At 46.0% G+C, this 25,904-nt stretch overlaps 1 protein-coding gene across 5 annotated transcripts in view; it reads left to right on the forward strand.

Annotated features, from left to right (window-relative positions):
* LOC139346820 (A-type potassium channel modulatory protein DPP6-like) overlaps nt 1-25,904 on the forward strand; it is a 182,396-nt gene that overhangs the window by 103,196 nt on the left and 53,296 nt on the right. Inside the window, exon 1 of one of the 5 annotated variants that reach the window (XM_070986129.1) lies at nt 510-780. The exons of the other annotated variants lie outside the window; for them this stretch is intronic. Within the exon in view, the coding sequence (XP_070842230.1) occupies nt 724-780 (57 nt within the window). The 5' untranslated portion in view covers nt 510-723. Of the gene's footprint in view, nt 1-509; nt 781-25,904 lie in introns of those variants that run through there. 5 annotated transcript variants of the gene reach the window in all.

Raw genomic sequence — 25,904 nt, forward strand, 5'->3', positions numbered from 1 at the left:
CAGGAGAACCCGATCCTGCCAGCATGATGCTTTAAATTCTCCTCGCCCAGTTCATCAGCAGTTCAGCACAGCATTACCTCTGACCAATGAAGGACTGTGGACTTCACTGAGTGGGATGGTCATAAATGTGCACAGAGCATCGCTTTCTGACACCGTGTGTGATCCAAACCGCAGCGTCTCACTGTCCTTCTGGTCTCATTTGAATACTGTATGAGTGTATATTCTCATGAATTCATCATTAAAGTTTCAGCATCTAATTTCAATGTGCATTTTTAATTGATGCCCACGCTGTAACTCTCAGACCCCCCTTTGGCTGACTCTTGCAAGCCGGGCGCGTGTTCGTGTGCGTGAGCGCGCGCGCCTGTGGAATATTGAATGGATCACGCAGAGTCCCGCATCAGGCGTTTAAGGAAGAGATGCGCGGCTTCGCTCTCTCTCCCCTCTCGCTCTCTGTGCTGTCTCCTCCTCCTCCTCCTCCTCCTCCTCTTCTCTTTCGCTTCCACTGAATCTTTTGCCTTTTCTCCTCTTGAGCAGCGCGTCCTTCCGCCACTTGTTATTTCACACCTTGGCCGCTGCAAACGAAGCCCGTGGGCGCCGAATCGACCGTCTTCTTCCTCTTCATCTTGTGCCTGCCGGCTCTCTGCCGCACCGGTGTGTCTCTGTCATTTTCTTTTCTGGTCCTCCTGCCGGGGAAACAACAGTTTCTCCCTGCTGTAGGGAATCATGACCACGGCGAAGGAAGGCAATGCACCGTCGAAAGCGGCTCAGCAGCAAGACCAGGTACCGACGAGCTTTTCCCTCACTTCTCCAGCCTCGCATGGTAACATCAGCAGTAACCTGTGTCTGCCTGGCCAGCGCTCAATACTATTTGCATGCGGCGCTGCGGTGACTTTTCGGACCGCTTGTGATGCTGCTGGAGAGAAAAAAAATTGGTAGCCTCCGCTCGTGATGGACGTTTGCACTGGGAGTCAATTGGAAGTGGTCTCCGGTGAGGTTCCGGCAGTTCATCACGACCGGAGGCTCTCACAGCCGCGTGAGCTTGTGATCATCATCATCGTCATTGTCCAGCAGGGATCATTATTCGGTGACTTTACGCGCGGCGGACAACGGGCAGTTTGCGCTTTCCGTTACGTCCAGCGCGCCTCACCTTGCAGGGAGGACAGCAAATCAGATCAATTAGCGCAACTTGAATTGGATTTCGCGTTTGTAAAAGGCCTGCAAAATGACCGGCAGAGTTTGGATCGTGGTTAGATCACCGTGTCATGCCCCGTCGTGCCTGAGACGCCTTTGACGCGTCCGACCTCTTGAGGAAAGCTCGTGGTGGACTGTGTCTCCAGCCCGGAGGCTGAAAACACTGTTGCGTTTCAGTGTGGTGCAGGGTGGCTCTGCTCTCTTTTGCACCCTCCATCACTCAGGCAGCGATGATGAAGCATCTGTTGACTCACCTCCACAGAGGTGCAACAGCCGAAACAATGAAGCAAACGACGGAGTTTATTTTAGGCTATTAATATTTAAAAGGATCACTCGGTTTCTGCTGAACTGACACCTTTGATAAGCCTTCCTCAGGCACAGCACGTTTGAAAGTTTGTGAATAGAGAATGGAAATTAGAAATCACACTTCATATTAATATATAACAATGTCGCACACAAAAAAATACACCCAGGCACTCTTTATTCCTGCATCGCCACGAGGAAAGTCATCGTCTTAATATACAGCAGCGACAGTCACTCGGCTGCAAAAGGACTCTACTTTTAGCTACCATCAGGTTTGACCTTGATGTTATCTCATTTTCAGACCTTAAACTTCGCAGCACAGGGCCTTGAAAGCGTGTGTGGCTTTCATGTGCGAGGGTGGTAGCTGCCTTTATCCTTATCTTCGCACATGCTGCTCATTGTCACATGCAGGAATAAGGTTTTATTTTGGTCCAGTTTTCCTCGTTTCGAGCCGGTCTATCAACACAGACGGCATCTGTCGCCGCCAGCCTCCACCTGTGCGCTGCACCTGTCTAAAGATGACAGAGAAGGTGAGAGGGACACTTGGCTTTATCCTGCCAAGCAGACAATCTTCCCCCGCTGTGATTCAGCTGCAGACTGTCAGTCACACCCTTGGAGGCGGCCAAAGGTCCGCCAGTCCCACCCTGCATACTGTGCACATGCAGGACTGGTGTGTAGTGTGCAGGTGAACACATCAGCATGATCAGTGGAGACTTTATTCTCTTACATTAATTGACTCTTTGAGTTAAGACAAAACAGTTTGAAGACATTGGCTCGAGCTGCGATGGACATGTTGTCGTCGAGGCTGCAGAATGTCGTCCAACTACCTGTTTTGTCCGACCATTTATGTTAAACTGGGTTTGAGAAGCTGGAACCAGACAGTGTTCGGCACTTTTGCTCGATAATTGATTTAAACCATCAGTTTTCTGCCTCTCGATTCATCTCTTCTCACGCCCTGATCTTACATCTTCTGACTGAAATTTGGCTTTGACTTACTATCTGACCTTATCATCATTCATCGTTTAATGAGTGCGTAGTTTACAGTATTGGCTGCATTAATAGTTTAAATATTAACTGAATCAGAGTCAGAATCGGCTTTTTTGGCCACATACGTGTGCACATACAAGGAATTTGACTCTGGTTTAAACGTTGCACTCAATGTACAAAGGAGAAAAACAATAAATAATAATAATAAAAACAATAAACAATATCGACACAGAAATGTACAATGTGCAGATTTATGTTGACAGTGACAGTGAGCTTGTTAAAGACGGTGCATTATTGAATGATAAATGGCCAGTCGGTGGATGTTTTGATGGCAGACGGTCAGTGACACTGTCTGACCGCCTAACTGTCCGTCAGGGTGACAGCTTGATGGGCGAAACTGCTTTTGTGTTTCTGGTTGTTTCTGAATCACTTGAGAGTTGCTCGTTAACGCCTGCAGAAATGCATCTTTTTTCTAATTACTGGTGAGATTCCAGAGGTGGTGATGCTGGAACGCCGATAAATAGTAAATGGTGCCTGTCAGAGGAGTTTCTCGAGGTGTGAAGTTCCAGCAAAGTGAAAAATTGCTTCATGCACATTAGGTTGTAAAATCATCGATGTAACATAGACATGCATGCATGCACACGGGCGCGCACACACACACACACACGTACACTGCCACTGTGATTACGTGAGGTCCTGTTGCGGCCTCCTGATTGATGGCTTGCCGGTTGGGCTTATGGTCCAGGGACAGAGGACACAGATAGAGGGCAGCTCACCAGAGATAGCAACAGCAGCAACAGCCCTCCAGTAATCAGCTAGACACAGCACAGAGTGAGTCACACCACTAACCCTCATTACTGCAGCAGGGTGGAGGTTCTCAAGGTGCGGAAGGCCGAGTCAGGAGAGGGTGCAGTAATGCACTCACAGAGGCGAGACACTCTGGAATAATTTAAGCTTAAGTAGCACTTTTTGTTGTCAGAATGCGCTGATCTTTGACTAATTACAGCCACTTCTGTGAGAGGGAAGCTGTACCTTCGGCACAAAGCACTTGCTGAAATTAAATTCTGCTGCTTGATACGGACACAAAAATGTCAAATGAAAACTTAAATGCCTCGCATTCTCTGCCTCTCTTGTCTTATTAGTATCCTTTATCTCGTAACTCCCAGGCTCTGTAAATATTTCTCTGTGGTTTAATAATGTCACGCTGCACGAGAAATTGGGAGTTTCCAAGTTGAGATTTCTCTGTGGCTTCTCACAGTCATTTAGAGCCAAGCGCAGGATCACAGCACCCGCGTTTAATGGGGAAGACTTCAGCGGAGACGCCTCTGCCTCCAGCCCAGTAATCAGCCTTTTTGCTGCTTTTTCGTTTTCTGTGTGACTCTCGAACTTGCGAGGCCTCAGTGGATAATGCATGCTAAAGGGAGCGACTTAGATGCTGCCAGAGCCGAGCTGAAAGGCGAGGTGTGCTCTGTTAAAGGTGATTTTGTAGCATCTCAAGCTAGCAGAGCGGTAAAGGACTTTGGGGGTGATTCAAAGCCGAAATCTCAGATCAGGCCATCAAGGCAGCTTGAGAAACAGATGAGCAGAGCAGCCTGCAGGTATTCCTGAACAGAGCAGACACCTGAAGAAGGTATTAATCACAGCATGGATAGGATGGAGGGTCTTGCCTCCAAGTCGTATCTCCAATCACATTTGTGGTACATGAATACGCTGTAAAGACCTAACTTTTTCAGCCCGATTAGACTCTTTCCTGGCAGGTGACAAGAGGGATCTTATACCAGAGAAACCTCATGGCTGTTCACATCCTCACCAAGCCAACAGTGGAGCTGAAAGTGACAGTGACTACAGTATAGGGGATGTTGTGGTGTCAAATTTAGGAGAAAAGGGGTATTAAAGCCTGTCCTTGCAGCATATTTGTTTCGTGCTTATTTATGTTCCTTGTAAGATACTATGATACCGACTTAGTAATCTCGATGCACTCAATGCCATATAAATCTTAAGCAAGGCTTCCGAGGATGCGCTCCTGTCAAATATTGACAAAATGTTGTTTATTTGAAGCGGTGCCTGTCTGCTATGAGCTGATAAATTCGAGCATAAAATGTGAAGATGCTCACTTCAAAGTTAAACCAAAATATTGACGAGAGGGGGGAAAAAAAATCAGCTTATCAGATCATTTTAATGTATGTGTGCGTGTGTGTGCGTGCAATCTTGCACTGAGAAAACAAGTGTGGTTTTAATCAGCCATGTTTTGTTTCATTCACCTCGCTGTGGTGGAGCTGCTGCCTCAGTGGCCTGCTGATGAATAGCTCAAGTGATAAGTGCTTAAACAGATGTTAATTAAAGTAGCGACTAGCACAGCGGGACGACGAGGAATCATCTGCACGACACCTGCCACGGCTTTTGTGTTTTTGCGTGAACTGGCCTGCAGCATGTGCAATGCAACATCGCCCTAGTGATGCCGCTTCAGTGCCCTTTAGTTTCCTTTTTATGCACTTTTATTTGTATTTGTTGGTCCAGACGTGCAGCTGTTCAACATGTCAAATGTCATTAATGTAGGACTCAATTCTTTGGTAATGTAATATAGTCCATTGTCAAAGGGACTGAGACATGACGCCAAATCAGGTGTCAAGGTCACCTGTTGGTCAGCCAGGAAGTTAGACCGCAGTGAATGCAGATGTGCTCTGCCTGTGGAGCCTCTGGAAAGGACTGAAAAACTGCTGCAAAATCAGTTAATGTCAATAGCAAAGCGTCTTGGCAGCGCTAACCTTTTAGCACAGCTGTAGAGTCCTACATTCAGGAAGCTAACATGGCTAATTTGCTATTTAGAGCCTTCCACTTTTGTTGAACCTCCTTTGTTGGACAACGTTCAGTCCCAAAAAAGAGGAACATCTGCAGGATGCTGAGTCAGCGTTGATGGCGTCAGTGCGTCTGTGTGAGCGTATTGTCCTGGAAGCAACCCAGCTAACTAGCTTGCTAGCTCTGAGAGTTTTCTCTCATCATTTCACCCATTTAATACCTTTTTTTAATTAAATGATGTGCATCATCATGAGAACAAAACGCCAGGGGGAAGAAAAGGGTGCAGTACTGAGATAAGATGATGCATCTTAGAGTTTTAATGACCGCCTAGCGCTAGCATGTTCCCAGCAGGTCAGCTTGTTAGCAATTAGCTCACCAGGCGCAGTCTCGTCCTGCAAGCTTTAAGGAGGAGACTGGACCACCAGCTGCCCCCCTCAGTGTGAGAAAGTCCGTATAAGAATGTGAACAAAATGCTGAAAATGTAAAATGCAAGAAATAGAAACTTTACCCATCTCCCGAGAGGCAGTTTTACATATGTATGAGCTTATATAGACGTCATTTCTGCTTCTCTTGCCAGGTTTTAGCTATTTTGCTACAAACTTCGACTGACATGCTGGAGAACAGGTTTAATTTGAAATCACACAACCGCACTTCATGCATCAGGCTTATTTTGACGCTTTCCTCATCCCACCACGTTTCTCCTGCAGGTGACTCAGTCGCTAACATGACGAGATGATTCACTTTTTCAATGCGAAGAGATAATAGGCCAGTTCCTCCTGTTTGCAGAGTGCCCTTGACTGATAAGAACGAATGGAAGATTGATTTAAAGGAGGATTGGATGCCCCTAATGTTTTTACCATAGTTCATCTTAAGGGCAATTATGAACAATCGAGCAGCGATGTTGGGGTCTGAAGTGGAGATTAGAGGCGAGATTGCCAGGCGGCCGCCACAGTGATTCATCACCATTGTTGTCATGATTTAAATGTTCTTTGCTGAAATGGCTTATTACGTGTGGGAGGCAGTTGCTTTAATACAGCAATAAATATTCAGTGTTTGGAGCAACGGTCAAACTAAATGTCATGACAATCCTCCATCTCGCTAATAGTCAGTGTAGACATCAGGTGTGTGTGTGTGTGTGTCTGTTTGTGTGGAAACACCTCAGGAGAAGTTTCCAAATGGTACATAAAACTGCCTCCTTTAGGGAAAGGTCAGCTTTTTCCCTATAAGGTATCTTCTAATGGTGTCTCTAAGCTATAGAAGTCAGCACAGAATATGCATGTAGATCCCATTAAATCAGCCTTTTCTATATCAACCCGAGCGGTCGTATTTGCATAAATGAAGCAGCTCAACAAGAATTTTAAACCAAAGCTTTCACTCCTCTCTCTCTCTCATGTTCACGGTCTCATAAGGAGGTAAATAAGCGAAGTGCATGTAGAATAATTGATGGCGGGGTGTATTTCTATAGATGACCCGCAGCAGTCCAGTCTCTGTGGTTGCAGCTGCTGAGTCAAAATAGTGAGCTAGTAATGACATATCATGCTTCAGACTGTCAGGGGGGTGTGTGTTCACCGTGCATGGCGTGTGTGGATCAGTGTGGAAGTTAATGCCTTTGTATTCTTGTCTTAGTTTGCGTGTGTTTATCTGCTCCTCGCCTCAGTCCATTCGAGCTGTGTTTTCTGGCCTTATCGACCCACGGTAATTAGGGGCCCAGAGCTGTGGAGCAGGAAGGTGATCAGGAGCCGCCATGTTCCGCCCAGCCTCTAATTGAAACGTTGAGCGTTGCCAGGTCCACCGTCATCCCCCCTCCCCGTCCCTCCCGCCCTTGGGTACTGCTGTCGTCTCTGCGCTGCCTCCATGTCGGTGACAAACATGCAGAAGAGCGAGCGCTAGTCACGAACGATAAGCAGGTAATTGCCTGTAGGCTCAGATGTGAATTAGGAGAAGCTGGTGCTCCAGCTTCATTGGACATGCTGCTAGAGGGCTGTTTGTGCGAGTGTCGGGGGTGTGTGACAGCTCGCAGCCGAGGTGAGCTTGGAACGTCATTAGCTTTGTCTTATTTAAGCCCCGCTTTCAGGCTCTGCCCTTAACACCTGGCGTGTGTTGTTAAAGTTGCAGAGTTGTGTCTTTTCCCTAAAAATAGAACCAAAAATTCCTCCCCATTTCCTCTAATGGTGAAAATTGCTCGATGAGGCAGCACATAGAGCCACTCAGTCGCCTGCAGGAGGCTAAAGGCTGTGCCCAAATCTTGGCATCTGGCTGCTCAGCCTGGCACAGGCCCAGAGGAGCGAGCTTGCTTTTCAACGCCTGGCCCAGTCTTCCAACCAGTGTTCACGCTGACATTTATCGCCTCGAACCTTTAGTGTTATTGTTATGGCTGCAATAATTCTCGCCTCAACGCAATACTGATGGCGCTCCAAATTGACCAACTGGAGGATTTTAATGTGACAGCTCATCACATTATGGTGACGGGAGCGTGAAAGTAGGAGGCCCGCCGCAATAGCATCCTTCTCTACTTGAAAAGCAGCGTCCCTGTCATCTGTCTGACAGTCAGGCGGTCCAGGACGGAGCTGACAACGTATCTGCTGGCATTCATCCCACTCCCGCTTCCTGCAGCATGAAAAATAAGTCTGGGTGGAAGGGAACTGGTCAGAGGCGACAATGTCAAACCCCTTCTGATTTTCCACGCTCAAAGTATTGGCAGCCATTGCATGTCTCCTCAGTGGTGTTCAGTGCCCATCCCTGACATACCGACTTTCATCATGACATTTGCTGGGCGCGCTCCAAACGCCCAGCAGCAGCCTAGTTTCTATGGAGATGCCGCCGCTCAGTGTGCAGCTTCATGCAAAGAAAACACACACAGATTAAAACAGACCGAGTGAGTGAGGGGAAATAATATTAATTCAGTAATTGTGTCACCATCTTGTTTATGCTGAAATTGAATCAAATGCTCAGCTAATGTGCATCTCATCCTGGCAAATAGGCACGCAGCCTTAATTTCAGAGTGTTCCAGCAAACGAGCGTCCGACTTTGTTCGAACATCAAACGCCGCAGGAAGCTTGATTGGGGCTTTTGATTTGGTAATTGTTCTGCTGATATGAAAATGTGGCACATCGGCACTTTGCTGGAATTGGCATTCCACACAGGGTGCTAATTACCACCAGAAAGTCAGTCCCACACACACTTTAGTGTGTTCATAACCTATTCAGTCCCTGGAAATGCCGCAGTTCATAGTCTGCATGTAGACACGTGGGGTTATCAAATAAAGAATTTTCCAGAGTTTCCTTGTTTGCTAACGGAAAATAATATATATTTAAAAAAAGATACTTGAGCAATCACCCAATCAAAATGTGCTCCTCATTTGCATTATACGACCAAGCAGAGATGAAACGAGTGATTCTGCACTAAGTGGCAGTTACACGGCGAGAATGAATCTTCCTTCTTTACCGTTTCAGAGATTAGAAGTCCACGCAGTCCCCGGGTTCGCACGCTGCAGTTTATTATCTCATTGCAGTGATCCTCGGGGTGCTGTCAATTGCCACTGAATTACATGCTCTGCCTCTGCTTATATCAGTGAAATACAGGTTCTCCCCCACTCAGTCATTTGCTATCTTTTCAGGAGGAAGAAAAAAAAGTGCCCTCCTGGGTAACCTCTGGGTCTGAATGAGGCTTAGAAAGCCATTCGGTGACTTTTTATATCACACATTTATTATCAGCTGTCACTGACCCTTGAGTTGCTTCAGGCCAATAAAATATCAGAATTAACAGTGATGGTTGTGCTCCAGTGATTCCACAATGAGGAACTCCAGCTTCCTGGTTGTTATAGACCTGTCAGAGCGCAGAGTGCTCATTCAGTGACCTTTTACCTGTAATCTCACTTCTTTCGTGTTGAATTAGCACGTTTACTTCATGATGTTGAGAGTTGGGGTCAACACAGAGAAGCAGAACTGAGGCACAGCGGTGGGAAAGGAACTGCTTCCGCTCAGCTTGTATCATGAGCAACGTGCTTCTGGTCAAACAGGTAAAAACACAGGAGGGTCTCATTGATCAGTGATGGGTGAAGATTCTGAAGCGCCCGCTGTGAAGCTCACAGCCTTAAAGCCTGAGTCAGTCCTGCTCTCCAGCTCGGTATCTGATGCCGACTGTAGAAGGGTCTTTCATCTCACGATGCGGCTTTGGACCAATGAACACAACCTGTTAACGCCGCATCCCGAGTATGATCAAAACCAGGATGCTAATGTGAAAAATCCAGACCTTCTGTGAGCTGCTAAATGCCAGGAAATTCAAGCAAATGTGCCGAATGTGAGACACATAAGGCAAGAAAAATCAGGCTGTGTTTAATGTTAGGCCGCTGGGATGAAGAATGCTCCTCATTGGTGCTCAGCCGTGTGCTGTGGGTTCTTGGTGCTGAATGGACGCGTCCTGTTAAGTGCTCTTCCCGTGGAAGTTTTGTTCTCGCTGAAGTGGTTTTGACCTCTGCCTCCTCTTGTCTCCCTCTTTCACCGTATGTGTGAACTGAGCACAGCGTCTCCCTGCAGCTCGATCACATAGTTTGACTGAATCTTTAACGTTGCTGTGTGGTGCGCTTCCACTTGTGCACATGATGTTCGAGGCGGTGTTGCCTCTTGGTGTTTGTTCAGGGTTTGCAGGCTTGAAGCCTTCAGCCTGGCTGAGGTTAAACAGACATACAGTGTATATCTTAATGGGAATATCTGTCCAATGTATTTGAGATAGTTGGGAGGACCTGCAGTGTAATGCAGAGAGCCCACAGTTGGACGTCTTGCTCTATGGTTTCCATCAAAGGACCGTGTGCTCTCATGTGGTGGTTGCATTTGAATTGGGGACACACTCTCACAAGAGAGAGCAAATTGGCTTCAATAGGTAAACAGCATCTGGGAGCTTCTCTGATGTGTTTTTGCTAATAGGGAACAAAGAACATGTTGAAAATCAATTTCATCACACTGAGAAAGTGTATGCTGACGCCGTCTTTGTGGCAGCACAATGCATTACAGAGCATTAGTGCATTAAGACCATTGAGCAGGAGCTTTCCCAACGCGCTTCACATCGACTGCATGGCAACGATTTTCAATGGAGCTTTAAAACATGGATTTTTGCCTCATGTTTACTGTGGTGCTGCCGTCTGGATTAATGTTTATATGTTTCGAGTGTGACCAAGCTGTGTGTAGCTGTGCTCTGAAAGAGAGGAGAAAGCAAGAGTGATGGCATGACAATAAAAGCCGAGTGTGAGTCATAACTGTTTATGCCCAGGCTTAGCGAACGCGCTCAGTGCCAGAGGGAACGTGGAGCATGACGCTTTCACAGCACGAACCCAAGGAAAGCGTGACGTCTAGAGCACAATGACGAACACTCACCCTCCTGTTCATCGCTTGTGTTGTTCCCCCCCGGCCCCGCTCGCATGGCTTCAGAGCTATCTGTGACGACCGGGTCCCAAGTTTGATTTGAACACGATAGTTAAACTCCAGCGCTTTGATCTCTCTGTTTATAACACAGCGTGCACGCCGCCTGTCTTCAGGGTTTAAGGTGCAGAGATTAATAATATGATATGCGAGCTGTGGTTTTTCACCCACCTACACTCAGGGCGAACTGGGAAACCTGAAAGGAGAGCAGGCACATTGAAAGCCTTATCGATGACTCCTCTGAGGCTCCACTGTAGTGCCCTTCCATCTCACATGTGGAAATTTTATTTTATTTTCACATCTGGATGAAAAAATAATTCTGATTAAATAAATGCAAAATACAGTTAAGTCAACCATGATATGAGACATGATGTCAACATATGGCCTCCCATCCTGAGTCTACTCATATTTATTCTTTGTATTGGTGCAAACTTATAGACACGACATGTTTTATGTAAAAACAGCCTTCTCCTGACAACGTGTCAAATATGCATTTTGAAGTTTTTTGACATTTGCCCTTTTGGCACAGCCCAGCAGTATAAATAAAGAATAGTTATGTTAAGAGAAGCAGCATTCTTTGGCTTTCTCTTTTTAATTATTGACTGTTGGCTCGCAGTTCTCGCAGACGTCTCCGGAGGTCGGGGGGGCCAGTGTGCCTCGGCCAAAACCAACCGAAAGCTCGGCCGCAGCCTGAGAAAGTTTCCTCGGTAAACCTCTCTAACTCTCGGTTGACTCTGTGCTGATCACACTTGGGATGAACCCATCGAGAACCTGCGCTGCATTTCAATGGGGCTCCAACCTTTTCTGTCCGGAGGTGTTGAGAACCAGGTGTTTTGTTGCCGGTGTCCATAATACTGTGCTGCTGTTACGACGCCGTCCTCAGTGTTCGCTGCATTACATGGACGTGCGATAACGAACAGTTACGTCTCATGTGTTTCCCACGTGTGTGTGAGCGCCTCACTAGCGCCGGACGGTAAATGATTTTTGCCGCCTCTCTGAAATGAAGCAATGCAATGAAAGCAATAAATGTGTTATAACCTTATCAAGCTTCCCACCAGTAGCAGCGATCCGGCTCTGTGTTCTCATTTAATGATAAGCCCCCGCAGTGCAGAGTCAGGCTCTCTCTGTCCAGCCCACATATCAGAACAGGGTCACTGCTTTACTGCCTGGGGATTCTTATTGGACAATAATAGTGTCTGAGATACCCAGCAGGTGCCTGAATAAACCCTCTAATAGAGCAATTATTCTCAAACAAAAGGTCACCTCAGGCGTGACGACAGGCCCGGAAATCAATAAAGCTCCCAATTACGACCGGAGCACCAGGCCTATATTTGGTCTCCAGCCGCCAGCCTTCCAGGAGAAGATCAGATTTCAAGGCCACCTCATTCCTTCACTACGTCTTTGAGATTAAGTTACCAAATTTTATTTCAGGAGTCTTTGCTTCGCCATCCTTTTTAAAAATGCATAAATGACTCATCCCTCCGAAGCGGTCCCTTTGATAGCAGGCACCCAGGGAATAATGTGGCCTTCCTTTTCTCAGCTCACATAAAAGATTACAATTCCAGCTCTCCTGTTGGAACGCTTAAGTCTTCTGGTTTTATTTTGCAAGAGAGACCAAATGACACACACGCGAGATGATGAGAAAGCTCACTCACTCAAAACCACCATCACACACAAAAAGAGAGATGTTGTTAGAGTGCATGTTGCAGCTCATTCCAGTTGCTGGAAACCAGTTCAGAGTTGGTATGAGGAACCTATAAGCCAACCTGTGAGTGGGTGTAACGGTTATTAGCTCTCAACTATCCTTCTGGATGGAGACACAGGTGTGCTGATGCTTTCAAAGTCCGTCCAGCCTTTTCATACGACTCACAGTGAATCCAGTCCAACCCAGTGAAGAGAGCATGGTGGACTGTATGATGAGACACGAGCTCTGTTTCAGTCCAAGGCTCCAGTTTGAACCGTTATTTGAGCGCGTGTTTTGGCTTTCCAGTGTGTTCACATTGCTTTAATGTCTGAATCGTGAAGTCGTGAAATCTTTGAAGGCCAAAAACATTCTTGTTGCTGTTCGTAAAGCTCCTCGACCTCGTGCTTAAAATCGATACTGAGAGCGGATGACGGCCTCTTTGATGGCGATTGAAAGACGTGTTTTCTAAAACCAAACCTCCAGGAATGCTCTGAAACATAAAACAACAGTGTCCCTGCTACTAAATTTGCACTCAGTGGGACAATTTCTCACTGCCATTATGAGCAGCAGCTCACTCCCACTTTATTACCCGTAATTTCAGAGTGAGTGTTTTCTGAGCGCAGACGGTAAAACATGGTACACCGTCTACACGGATGTGAGGGCGGACGGTAAAGACGCATCGCCTCGGCTGCTGAACACATCACGACGTGTATGATTCTGAGGGGCTGGATGTAATGTTCCCCCCCCCCCTCGCAGCGGCCACATTGATTTGGAGGGAATGGTTTGTGGGCTCGCTGGTTGAACAAGCTATTAGAGTTTAGTGCGAGCCTTTTCATTCAAGGTCATGACCAAACTGAATCTGTGCTGGACTGAAAATCTGAAGAAGTGCTGCACTCACTGCGAGCACATCAGACGGCTGCAGAGTCATTACAGTGGACTGCTTCTTTTCTCTGCATGCTGTGATTTTGATGTGACAAACCCTACAGAACTCCTAAGCAGCTATAATGCAAAACGTATAAGGCGCCTTTCTGTATCCACCCTGTCATCTCCCACAGCTTCAAAATCCAGCCGACAGCCATCCTGCACAATCGTAATCCATCTTTAAGAGATCGGTGGTTTCTTTTGTGTGAAGAAATAGTTACCTTGTTCCTCTCAGGCAGCACGTTTGACAACTGTTTGACAGCTTTCCGATAAGTGGTTTGTCAGTCTGTGTGCTCACAAGAGCAGCTGAACAGATGTAAAAGTTCATGTTGGAGGATTTCACCGATGATGATGTTGTGTCGGTGCTGTCATTGTCTGCTAACCAGCTCCATCGTGGATGCCTGCTGGCGATGCGTTTTACAGCTCCTTTCTTTGGTTTAATGAAAGGAATCAAAAAGTTCCGATGTCAATATGGATTGAACCTGATGGCAGCTATTGCTTGCTATTGTAGAACTAATTATTTAGTATTGGATCTACTGTAGATGTCAACCAGCGCTTTAAGTTCACAGCTCTGTCTGGCTTGATTTATGACAAAAAGTTTGTACTCCTTTTGCCTGAATGTGAATTAACCAAAAGGTAAACATATCAGGGTGGTCAATGGAAAATATAATTAACCCACAAATGAGTTCTTTTAAAGGTTTTTCTTGCTTGTGTGCTTAATTACAACCTCTGTGCTGTAAGTTTGAACAGTGCTATGGAGTAATTAGATGACAAATTGACAGAGCAGCATCGATAGCTTTACCCTCAAGTAATTGACATACACTATTGACTCCAGCGCGAGAGGCATTCCGCATGAACAAAAACCTTGTTAGCCATTTTTTTTCCTGTGCATATTGACATCGCCATACACATGAGTGCGTGCAGTCCCCGCTGGCTTCAGTGTAATTGAACAGCACGCTCTTCCCGAAGATTTTTTATCTTCAGCAGTACAACAGTATGTCGCCTTGCACTTTGCACAACTGCCAGAGGTTAGTTTCCAGGGAAATATTGTTTTTGCTCTTTTGAAAATATGCTTATTTGCATGTGGAGCCGGAGCCCAGAGGCAATTAGCGGAGCTGCGTGGGGTAAACAGCCGGCCGGGTTCTGTCCAGAGTTCAGAAATACATCTACCAACACGTCTAAAGCTCACTTATTCACACATTATACCCATTTCTGTTCGATTTATACACAAACAGAAATCTAAAAATGAAAGGTTGTGATTTAAGGGGACATTACTTGCCGCAGCTACTTTTTGGCTAACAACCGTTAGCAGTGACTCCCTGGAGTCACCACAGTGATGTTGCCAGGCCTCCACAGTTGCAGCTGGAGACATTCCACAGAGGTAACGGGCGATTGGATGAACTCCACCTCAAGAAACAGCTACAGAGCCGAACTCCCCCTGAAGGACTGCTTCCAGTGCTAATGCCAAGCTAGGCTCAGTAATGGGAGCAGTATCAATGCCATCTGCTGAAAAGTGTAGACTTATTAATGTGAGCGTTTAAACAGATTGTTTTTCTGCTGAGAGGAGTCTCATGCAAAGGCGTCTCACAGCCCCATCCTCTGCGAGCTTACCTGTACTTATTGATGGACACATTATCCTCATTATAAAGAGATTAACCAGCACTTCTGTGTCTCTGTTCGGATTTGATGCACCCGCGGAGGCTAATGCACACATTTCTCTGCTCTCCGACACACTCGCAGCAGACACACCGTCGACCTTTCTTTCCAGTGTAGCTTGACAGGAGAGCAAACTGCTCCCAGCTTGTCAGAGACGAGAGCACTTTCTCTCGGCTATTTTCAGGCGGAGGCAGCAGCAAGGTGGAAGGCTGGGGGAGGGGATGCATGTTCTTCTTTACTGAAAAATCAATTCTGCTGTGCTACCTCCGCTTTGGCTCTGATATTAAATACAAAAAAAAGCTGCATCACACCTATAAAGCACTTGGATGTGGGGTTTATTAGCACTTCATTCGTGTGTTTGTGTGTTTATGTTGGATTGTGTTGACAGTTTGTGGACGATTATGCTAATTATGTTTCCCTTCAGATGTAATTACCGTGAGCTGGAGAACAAAATCAAGCCAAACTTGAGGCTCACATACGTCTGTGTGTGTGCGTGAATGTGGCACCTTGCGTAAATCGCACCATCATCCGTCCTCATCTGGCCAGCTCTGCCGCCTCGCTGACAATCCTCAAGCCTCTGCATCAGCGCTCATTAGCCGCGGCCCGCTAAGCATGTCCGTCAGAGCCGACTGCCTCCTCCGTCTCCGTCGTTTGCTGTGACTGTTTTGGCGCACCTGAGAACTCGTTCAGGATCACCGGCTGGTTCATTGGTGGGTGTTGCTTGAGAATTATCCTTATTTCAGTGCATTCTCCTTGCCAGTAATTGTCTTGCTCTGCGACTGAAGGGCCTGGCTCGAATTGAAATGTCAAGCTTTGTATCAGGAAAGACAACGTGAAGAGACTCGATGGAGGAGCATTAAGCTGTATTGATGAGAGCGGTTGAGCTCTTGAAACCGTATGATTGTTATGACTGCTCGCAATTATCATCACTGGTATGATAGACTGGAGAGAAAGGAAATGCTCTTCTGATTGCCTAAACCCCGAGACATCAACCACCGTCATCTTCTAAGTTTGCTCCTGTCAACACATTGTGGAGGAGTGAATCTGAATTTTGCATGATTTTAGACTTTGTGAAGAAACTTTTCTGCACGTTACACGCCTCCTTTACACTCAGTTATCTTTTACTGTATGCACCGATCCCAATGCATGACGCACTCCATCTTATGCGTGGAGAAAAATAGCTTAGAGCAAAGTGTGCAAACATATAGTTAAAATAATGAAGAGCTGGAATGCAGAAATGTAGGTTGATTAGCAGAAATGGTTATATGAGGGGTTGGGATCTGATGGTTAGTTTTCTTAACATTTTCATTTTAGTATATTAAGCATTGCTGTTGCCAAGGTGGAATTCTCGCTACAAAAAGATTACAAAGATTGCAAACCTTGTCTTCTTTCACAAAGTCCTCTAAAGGAAACACGAGGGCAGAAGAAATGTAACAAAATTCAGCTGATCTGTCGCATAAATTCTCGTGTGTGATACCGACACTCGTCTTTACTCTGTTTAACCGCAGCCGACAGACACTGACAGTAGTAATCCTGCTCTTTAACCAGGCTGTGATTACATTCACACAGTTCCACAGTTTACATCGGGGAGCTGCCCGGTGCAGTCGTACAGACTGAGGCTGCCCTGCACTGAGCAGTCAGCGGGAGCTATCGGGGGTTAAGTGCTTTGCCTCTCCCTTTTTTTTTAGTTGTAGTTGCTGAAGGTGAGGAGGTCATTTCAATTCGCTGTCTTCGCACAGTCTTTTGAAGCCAGTCGGGGATTTAACGCAGCCAGTTGTTAGTCGCGATTAGGCATCCAAAAGCACACCAAGCAACAAATGCTAATGCATCAGTATCTCAAGAAATGTGATGCTGTAGTAAAGTGCAGTGGTGCTTTGAGCTAAATGCTTATATTAGCATGCTAACATGCTTACAGGGATAATGCTAACATCGTGATATTTGCCATGTTTACAATGTTGGTTTTGTGTTGTTTGCCAATTAGCACTAAACACAGTGTACAGCTGAGGATGATTGGTTTGTATATCTTATAGCTCCTCCCTCCTCCTCTTCCATTGGTCAGAATCTCTCTTTCCTGGCTAACTTCCTGGCTAACCAGAGAACCTGATTGTGGCTTTTGTTGGCCTGAGCGTGTCACTCAAACCGGTTCTTTATAGACAAAACAGGAGAATCGAGACAGCTCATTATTACATCCAGATAAAATCAATATCTGTTCATCTTCATGTGGTGGTGCACACAGCCGTGCTACATTTTGTTAACAGGAAGTGCAGAGGCAGGGTAGCCAATGAGTGACCTAGGATGGAGCAGCTCCTCCCAGAAGACAGAAGCAGTGCATTTCTGTATATATTTGGCCAAAAATCCGATGTTTGGAGCACACAGACAGACAGACGGAGAATTGGATTTTGCTGCAGGAGTGGTTTGAGAAGTTTCTGTGGACTTTTTCTTTTCCCCTCTGTGAAAACTTCCCATAATTGCTCTCCTTTCTAACTGCTGTGAATCAAAGCCGAGAACTGCCGACGTTCTCTGTGAAGAAGCAAACTACAAACTTGCACAGCGACCTTTCAAGTCTTCGGGGGGTGAGTGCTTCACGCTCGCAACGGCGATATCTTTCCAGTTAAAGAAAATGTTAATTGTGTAACGTTCCAGTAAGTGTCAAAACAAGGCTTATCAGAAAAAAACAAGCTTTGGAAGAAGTTTGTATGTGGCAGAAAAGAAAATACTTTTCTAGGTTTGAAATTACACCACACAACTTTTCGCCTTGTGGCAGCAGTAAGTGTATCTGTAGTCCTGCTCCTCTCTGTCTCAGTTGGTCAGGTTCATGCCCTGAAAACTTGATGAGCTGTCTACCTTCAAACAGCATGTATCCTGAGACTGAGGGAACCAGCATCTATGAAACCCCCACAGGCACCGAGGCAGCAGACAGATCCTGCTTTCCTCGCCGCCCTCCTGCACTGTCCACCATTTCCACCTTGTTGTTCCGACTTTTTTTTGGTTGATTCAAACAACCCGGGCAGTCACTGACCATGCCTGGAGTGAGTGGTACATGTCTAAAAACCTCCTTAATGTCACTGCGAATACAGTTTCAGGTGGATAACGTGTATTTCACCAAAACATAGCTCGAAAAGGAGACAGACGAGAAAGCAACACATTATTTTCATGATATTACTTCCCACTTTTGGCTAGCAAGAGTTCAGCAGTAGCCATTCACTGTATTTACATTTTGAAATTGATAGTGGTTGAGTCCATCATCACTGCGCTGAGCTCTGATTGCCTTCTTATGTGAGCAATTCACAGGAAGTGATGCAGCATGCAGTCCAGCCAAACTGTCTGCAATCTTGTTAGCTGATATGAGCCTCACTCTTCAGTATTCACTCACCTCCAGCTGTTTGAGTTACTGCTAATGCAAACCCAACGTTTCTCACTGCCGCCGCCGCCGCCGCTCTTTAAAATCGGTCACAATTTGTCTTTAAAATGTCATTTCAGACCTGTTTTCTCCTCAGTTGATCAGTTTTAAATGTTGCACGCGGTGATGAAACATGAAGCAGCAGCTGTAGTGTGCAGAGCTGCAGGCAGCAGCTCCTCATCTAACAGCATACCTCCAACTTCTCAGCAACTTCGCAGAATCCTGCTGTCGGGCGGAAAACCGCTCGCGCCGCGTGCAGCGCGAAAGCGCTGCTTCCAAAAAATATTCTCTCTTTTGCCTGATATGTAGCCAAGCGGCAGGTTGTGTTTCTCTGCTGAGGTTTTGTGGCTCTCACAGCTTTGAAGTTATTTACAGGACACACTGCCTGCCTGCACAGGGACTATTTCTTTGGTAAAAAGTAGTTCCAGTGAAAACGCAGTGAGGTCTGTGAATAACCCAGAGCAAAGGCGATATCACAGCAGGCCTGGTACACACCCTGCAGAATCCATGTAGAAGCTTGATATTGTTTATGCTAATTGGAGCGTAAGCATCAGAGCTATAGATGTGGTTGATGGCGGTTGGTGATTCAAGAGCAAACAAACAGGAATTCACCATCATTATGTTTAAAGCATAAAACAGTTTTCCCTCCATCCATGCAAGGACGCCCCATCATGATGCTATCACCTGTTAGCAATGAGCCTGTTTACCTGTGGTATGTTCCACGCAGGTGTTTTTGGAGCGTTCCACGTCTCTCTCAGCCTTTAGTTGCTCCTGTCTTAACGTGTTTGAAACATGCTGCTGCATCAGATTCAGAATGAGCAGATATTTACAAAAATCATTGAAGCTGATGAGCTCAGATGTTAAATATTTTGTCTTGGTGCTGTTTTCCATTGAGTTTCCATGTCGAAAAGGTTTAGAAAATTATCGCATTTTGTCTTCACAGCATTTTTTGTTTTTTAATCAGGCTTGTGCTCAGCTCTTTGCACGGCTGATGAAAATGAGTTTCACCAGCATTCCCAGTGGGGGGGCTTTTTACAAACACAGCCTCCCTCTTTCATCCGCTCAGCCACCCTCTTGAAAAGGTCGGCATTGCAGCGTTTGCACGTAACCAAACACATGTTGATATCCAAGTCCTTCATAGTTTTTAGAAGCAGGTGTGCTTCTCCTTCCCACCGGAAACATGGGCCACAAACTGTGATTAAAACCTCAAGTGAGACACATTTTCTGAATTCGACGTATACATCGTCCACAGAATGCTCTTAAAACTGAATAATTAATTAATTGGAAAAAGCTGCATCTAAAAGAAAGCCTAATTCCAGACGGGAAATGCTGCTGAGACGACCCGTGCCATATTCAGAATAATAATGGACGCGAGTAAACAGTCAGTGTTTAAGGAACATGAATGACTCAGAGGAGCGAACAGCGTAAACATGCTGCGTTTACAAAAAGCACTCTGTAGTATATGTGCGTGCGTGCTGCGTGCAGGCGGCTGTCCTCACAGGTCGGAGTCCAGCAGAAGCCTGGGATGGAAAAACCACGCAGCATTTCCACACAGCCAGCGCCGCCTCCAATAAGGCCTCATGTAATATGCAGCTGTAAGTTAAAGTGAATGTCGAGCACAAACGCCCGAGCCGCCAATTATTAAATAAATATAGTGCTTACAAACCTGTTAAATCATTCAGCGGCCGCTCTTGCATGCAAAGCTGGCCCTCCCGTTTTCGGCTGAATGGCAGGAACAATGGGGGTTGTGGCGGTAATAACAGGTGGCCGGGTGGAGGCTGAGCGGTGAAGCCATACAAATAAAGTGGATGGAAATGCTGGTGTGCACGCTGCCGTACCGGGGAATTCATCACACATTTTGATATATTATTCTGAATGATTTTTTTTAGTCCTCTGGGCTTCTGGAGTGTATTTGAACATCCACTGGGCGCTCTCGGGGGTGCTGTGGTGTTCATAATACATGACAGTGCCCATCAGCGTCCCGCCTCCTCTGTCTCACACGGTGACGCTGTTTGCAGGCGAGGTAGCCGCCCCGAGCAGTCCATGTTTTTCCCATTGCAGCAGGGAGGTGAGCGCAGGTGACTTCATTTATTATCATTTTTTTAGAAGGAGAAGAGACTGCTCTTAACTATCAGACATTTTTCATCGTGAGAGCGCTTCAGCCAAACATTATGCCGGTGATAAGAGGCTGGAAGTCTATTCTTTCTACATGACTGTTCATATTTTGTGGGAGAAAGCGATAAAATAACAGCAGGCCAGAATACATTAGCCTGGGTAAACATCAACAGGAGCAGCAGCCTCTTTTTATTAGACCCCTGCGCCTGCGAGCAGTGGGTTGTGGGGCATTTCATTTCCAGGAAGCGAGCGCGTCTGCCGGCACATATTGTTTCCATGACGGCTATTTATTTTGCCGGAGTGGCGCGACAAGTGTGCGCTGTGGAATGAAGGCTGATAGATAAGAACAGTAGGAAAGACGCTTTTCAATTCTTAATGTTTCTGAGCGACGCGACGCTCCCTGGCACTGCCGCCTGGCCGCAGTGAATACCAATCGCTGCGGGCGAGGGCCGAGGGACGCGCTCTTCCTGCCCGCCTTCCTCTCTCCGGTCGTCTGTATTCTCCCCAGCTCTCGTCCTCCACAGCGGCTCAGACGACGCTCTAGTTAGTCGGCTCCTCAAAAGATTTCAATGCGAAACACTTTACCGGCTGTTTGACCTTGTCAAGTGAGCCCGAGCAGCAAGCAGGCATCTCATAAAACTCAAGTAACTCACACAGGTTGTTAAGTGCCAGTTGTTTGGAGTTGGAGACCTCTGATTGGAGGGCTGATTCTCCGTCTGTCTGCGGGCAGCAAGCCCTGTCTCCTAGAAATTAGTTTTATATACAGATAATTTGATCACAAACGTGATTGCTGCCTGGATTATGTTCAGAGTCAACTTTGAGTGAATGAAACACGCCGGAGTCGCGGGGAGGCGTGCTTTCACCTTTACTTTGGTGTATTAGAAGTAATTTATTCAAGTAAATTCAAATTCAACCCATGCTGCCGCACTTGAACGACAAGCCGATGTCACTTCACAAAGTCTGCAAACCGTCCAGATTTCCAGATCTATAATTAGTCATTCATCACAGCTCGCCAGTTTTCTCCCATTTTCCATTCGCAGAGAGAACAACAATAACCTAGAGCGCCGGACCGGAGCATCGTGGGTCAGCGTGAGTCAGACAGACGGCGCTTTTGTGAAAAGCCCCGGGCGGTGACTGCGCTTATACGCTGAATATTTAAAATTACAGATCATTGCAGAGCAGGTATTTGATTATTTTTTGCATTCTAGCAGCGGTTTTAATTTAAAACAAATAGCTGCAGCTGCTGATGACAACAGTTCACATCCATTACTGTTAGACGACTGCGCAGTACGGTACTACCTGTAAGGATTTGTTGTCAGTACTTTTTCTGTTGTGCGCTTTCATTTTTTATGGCATTTTGGCCTCATTTGACAAGAGAGAGGATTACCCACCAATTACAGAGCAGTACATTGTGTGTACGTTACCTGAGACTCGTAAAAGGTCGCCTAACCAAACAGACAAGAGTAATGAGCAGATGTGACTGTGAGGGAGGTTTTCTGAAGGAGTTAATGCGTTGACATGTACCAATAACAAATTAGCACCTAAGATATGCTTTCTAATGCGCACACCATTGTCTTCCTCTTAATTTAGAGTTTGTCCCTGGCAATCCATACAGATCCAGTTTAGGTCTGGGAGTCAGCACATCACACATTTGCACGCGAGGGTACGGCTTCAGAAACCTGGCTAATGATATGCTGGAACATTTCCCAACTGCCATAAAGCAGCAGTGGCACAGAGCAGGCAGGAGGATGACCACACAGCGGTGCGCGATCGTCCTCTAGCAGTCGTTTATCTTTGCCGTGCTGCTGAAATTAAGAGATGGAGGAAAATCTTTGATTCAGCGGAGACGCCGTTACGTTTTGCCTCCTTTGACAGACGCGCAGACTGACGTTTCCACGGGATGTGTGATGAAACGAGGAGAAACTCCGGCTGCATTCTGTGTTGTTTTTGTTTTCTGGAGAAGACAATTGAGCGGAAACTGACAAAATAATGAAAAAAAAAAAACAATCGCCTTCATGCATTATACGAGAGAGAGGGGCAGGAAACGATTTCCCCTTCTCAGCCAGTGATGTTCATCAGTTGTTTAGCCGTGTCATAATGCATGTCCAGCAAGCGGAAGCGCTGCATCCATAGGAGACGCTCGCTAATAAAAGCCTGTTGAAATCATTCTCATTACAAGGATGTGATTAATTGCCTCTACAGAACGCTCACTTGCATGCAAACAGGCATTTTGTCTATAGCTGCATGAGAAATCATATGTAAAGTCCATATATTATCAGTTATGGGATTGGAGATGAGCTCCAGGGTTTTGTTTCTCGTGGTAAATCAGATTCCGGCTCAGGAGGACCGTTCATCACATGCAAATCACGTCTGAGCGCGCTCCGTATCATCAGAATCACTCCTATAGGTTCATTTCCTCCGCGCTACAGCAGCTCTGCGCCGTACACACTGACTCATCCTCTGGCCGAGGGTTTTATATGAGATGTGATTTAGTGCAAACTCTGCAGAGGTCAGCTGGCGGTGGCGCCCTCCCAGCATCTCTCTAATGGACTGGAAGAGATTCACTTGCAAATCAAACAAACCAGGCGGAAGAAGCTCAAGAACAACACGCGCACACACACACACACACACACACACACACACACACACACACACACTGGAAATTAGTCCTCCTGCCGTGAGTAACAAACAAGACAACTTGTTTATGTGTGCAGTCCTACTGCTGCGCCCTGTTGTATGACAACAACAAGATTGTCCAAATGGGTTTGGATGGTATCACGGAGCGCTGATGTTCTTGGCCTGTGAGGCACCGAGCTGGAAGAGGCGCCTGATTTTGGATTCTTTTATTCAGAGACTAGAAATGCTCGGCGAGGTTGGCCCGAGAGAAAATCCATCTGCACTTAAACTCGCTTAAACAATAGCAGAGGATTTGGATTTGAGATTAATCTGCTCGTGTTTTTGAGTCCGTTTGAGGAGGAGGGAAGAGGCAGAGATTCCAAATCCTTCGCTTTGAGGATTAGAATCACGTCTCCGCTCTGTGAAAATGAGCTGAAATGACACCTTTACTGTCTTCTCAGGGACAAGGTTAGTACAGTGTGGAAGGAAGGCCAATGCACTAATTAAAACTGCTCTCATGAAGATTATTTAAAGAATTATTTAGTCCAAACGTTCAATAGTTTTTCACACAATTTTCAGTTTTTTGTGCTGAAAGGGCGGATAATTTATAGGAACTTTTACCTTCATTGTGCCTAATTGTTTACTGTTAACGCTTTGCATCAGTTTTTTATTTATTTCTTCAGTTTTTCTTTTTGGCTATGCATGCATTAAGAAGCTATGTAAGTGTTGCTGTGGCTCTCACTGGTGTGTTTGTCATCAAATAATCCTTAATAAGGCGTTTAGCCATTGTTGTTGTCGCGAATGCTGCAGTGCATTGTGGGATATTTGTGCCAGCGTAGTGCCCAACATTTGCACCTCCCGTACTCTTTCGTTCATACAGTTTCAGTCACAGTAAAAAAACCCTCATATACTGAATAATATCTCAGCATGGAGCCTCTTTTCACTGCATGTTCACAGCATGTGTCTGCTCCTCTTGTACTGTATGTTTGTATCTGTGTAATCTAATCTAAATAATAGATTTGAAATCTGTATCCTGTCATTACAAGCCACAGCTCTGCCCGATAATTGTCGATGTTGTTGCAGTTGTCGTAGTCGATTTTAACCTCAAACAGCCATGAATAACTTAGTGCCTCTTCAGTTTCTGATGTTTCTGTCGACCCTCGTGTCACAGCTCCGAGCCTCTGGCTGCTCTCTCATTTGAAGTCTTTTAGGATAAGAGCGTTTACTAAATGCTTGATGACGAGCGCGTCCCAGCAGTTGCTTCTGTTGCTGCTCGCCGTATCAGCCAACATCAGGCCTGTCGTGCTGAGAGACATCGCTCTCATCATTATCTGATCCGAGGTTAGAGGCCTGATCCACGTGGCTGGCGACTTGTTCCCGTTTAACAGCGTGTGCCGCCTTGTTGTGCCTGTCAGAGTTTTAGCGAGCAGACCCTCGACTGCTTGCGTGGGTCTCTGTGGATAAGTGCACAAATTAAAAGCTGACTGGCTCATTACATTCTGCTGCTGCAGTCTGTTTGGTTTCAGCAGAAAAATATGTTCTCTGCTGCAGTCTGTTGTCATTCACCCTCTCTGCATTTCCATGATGTTTTCAGGCTTTCCGTAGGTCCCCAACAGTTCCTTCCCCCTACATCTCCAATAGCATTGTGCTGCCGGTGAATTATGACGCATGCCTAATGACAATGTGGTATTTTTAGTAGCACTGTTAACTTTCTGTATTGAATAATTGAACCGATGGAAAACAGGCACACATGCACTCGTGCAGTGGCGTAAACTGGCTCTGGGATACCAGATTCTCTGCATGCTATAGCCAACGTATTCATTTAGAAGCAGAATTAATGGCCTATACCATCAATAATGCTGGAGCCCAAAGGCATAATGATTTCATCCTCGGGGAGGACGCATGTAGCCTACACACGCACAAGACATTTCAGTTTGAGCTCTTAAAGCAACACTGGAAGCATCCATTTCCAGTTAAGCATCCCATAAAGCAAGCAATGACAAAACAGTAGATGCAGGCAGAGAACACGCAGAGGGGTCGTGTAAAGGAAAATGCCATGTTGGCTGGTCCTTGTTGTAGGTGCTAAATGAAGCCTTGACACAAGAAATTATTTAGTTCAGTGCAGATGAGGAAACAGTTGTTAATATTATCATCTGAGTTGCCTTCAGTTCTTAAAGTGTCCTCACAGGAATAAAGTCTAAGTGGTGCAGCCGCTGCTTTGCCTGCCCTGCCACACTGGTGGAAGTTGTTGGGGCAGCATGCAGCACACTCACCCCTCAGGGCTGAAGAAGTCTATTTATAATAAATATTATTAATCTATATTTCCACTTTGTTTTCTACCTGACAGTCAGCAGTTTTGAAAATATTTGGGTGCATGGACGGCACCTACGCCCTCGCAAGTCAAGATGTGGGCGGCTGAATTTTGAATGAGCTGAAGCTGCTCAGTAGCTTTAATGTTGCAGTAACAGGCTGCAGGACAAGTGTTTCCAAATCTCTCAGGCATAGAAATCATCACATTTAGAAATGAACCTGAGAAAATATCTACTTTTCTGGTGGTGTTGATCTAAGAAAATAAAAAATGACCTGTAACTCCGTGACTCTTTACCCGACAAGTGGCCCTAAAGGATCAGGACTCCATGCATGTCTGCTGCTTCTGAACCAGCACCGACACTTCCAGCCTTTTCTATTGTCCAACAAAAGAAAAAATGCATCAGTGATTTTTTTTTTCATGTGAATGAGTGAACTGAAAGGCGCTCGTCCATTCAAAGAGATCAGACGGCTCTGTGTGCTCAAAGCTGTTGAAAAGTGTTCGATTAACTTT

This window comes from Chaetodon trifascialis, chromosome 18 (genome assembly GCF_039877785.1).
Source record: "Chaetodon trifascialis isolate fChaTrf1 chromosome 18, fChaTrf1.hap1, whole genome shotgun sequence".
Lineage (NCBI taxonomy): Eukaryota > Metazoa > Chordata > Actinopteri > Chaetodontiformes > Chaetodontidae > Chaetodon > Chaetodon trifascialis.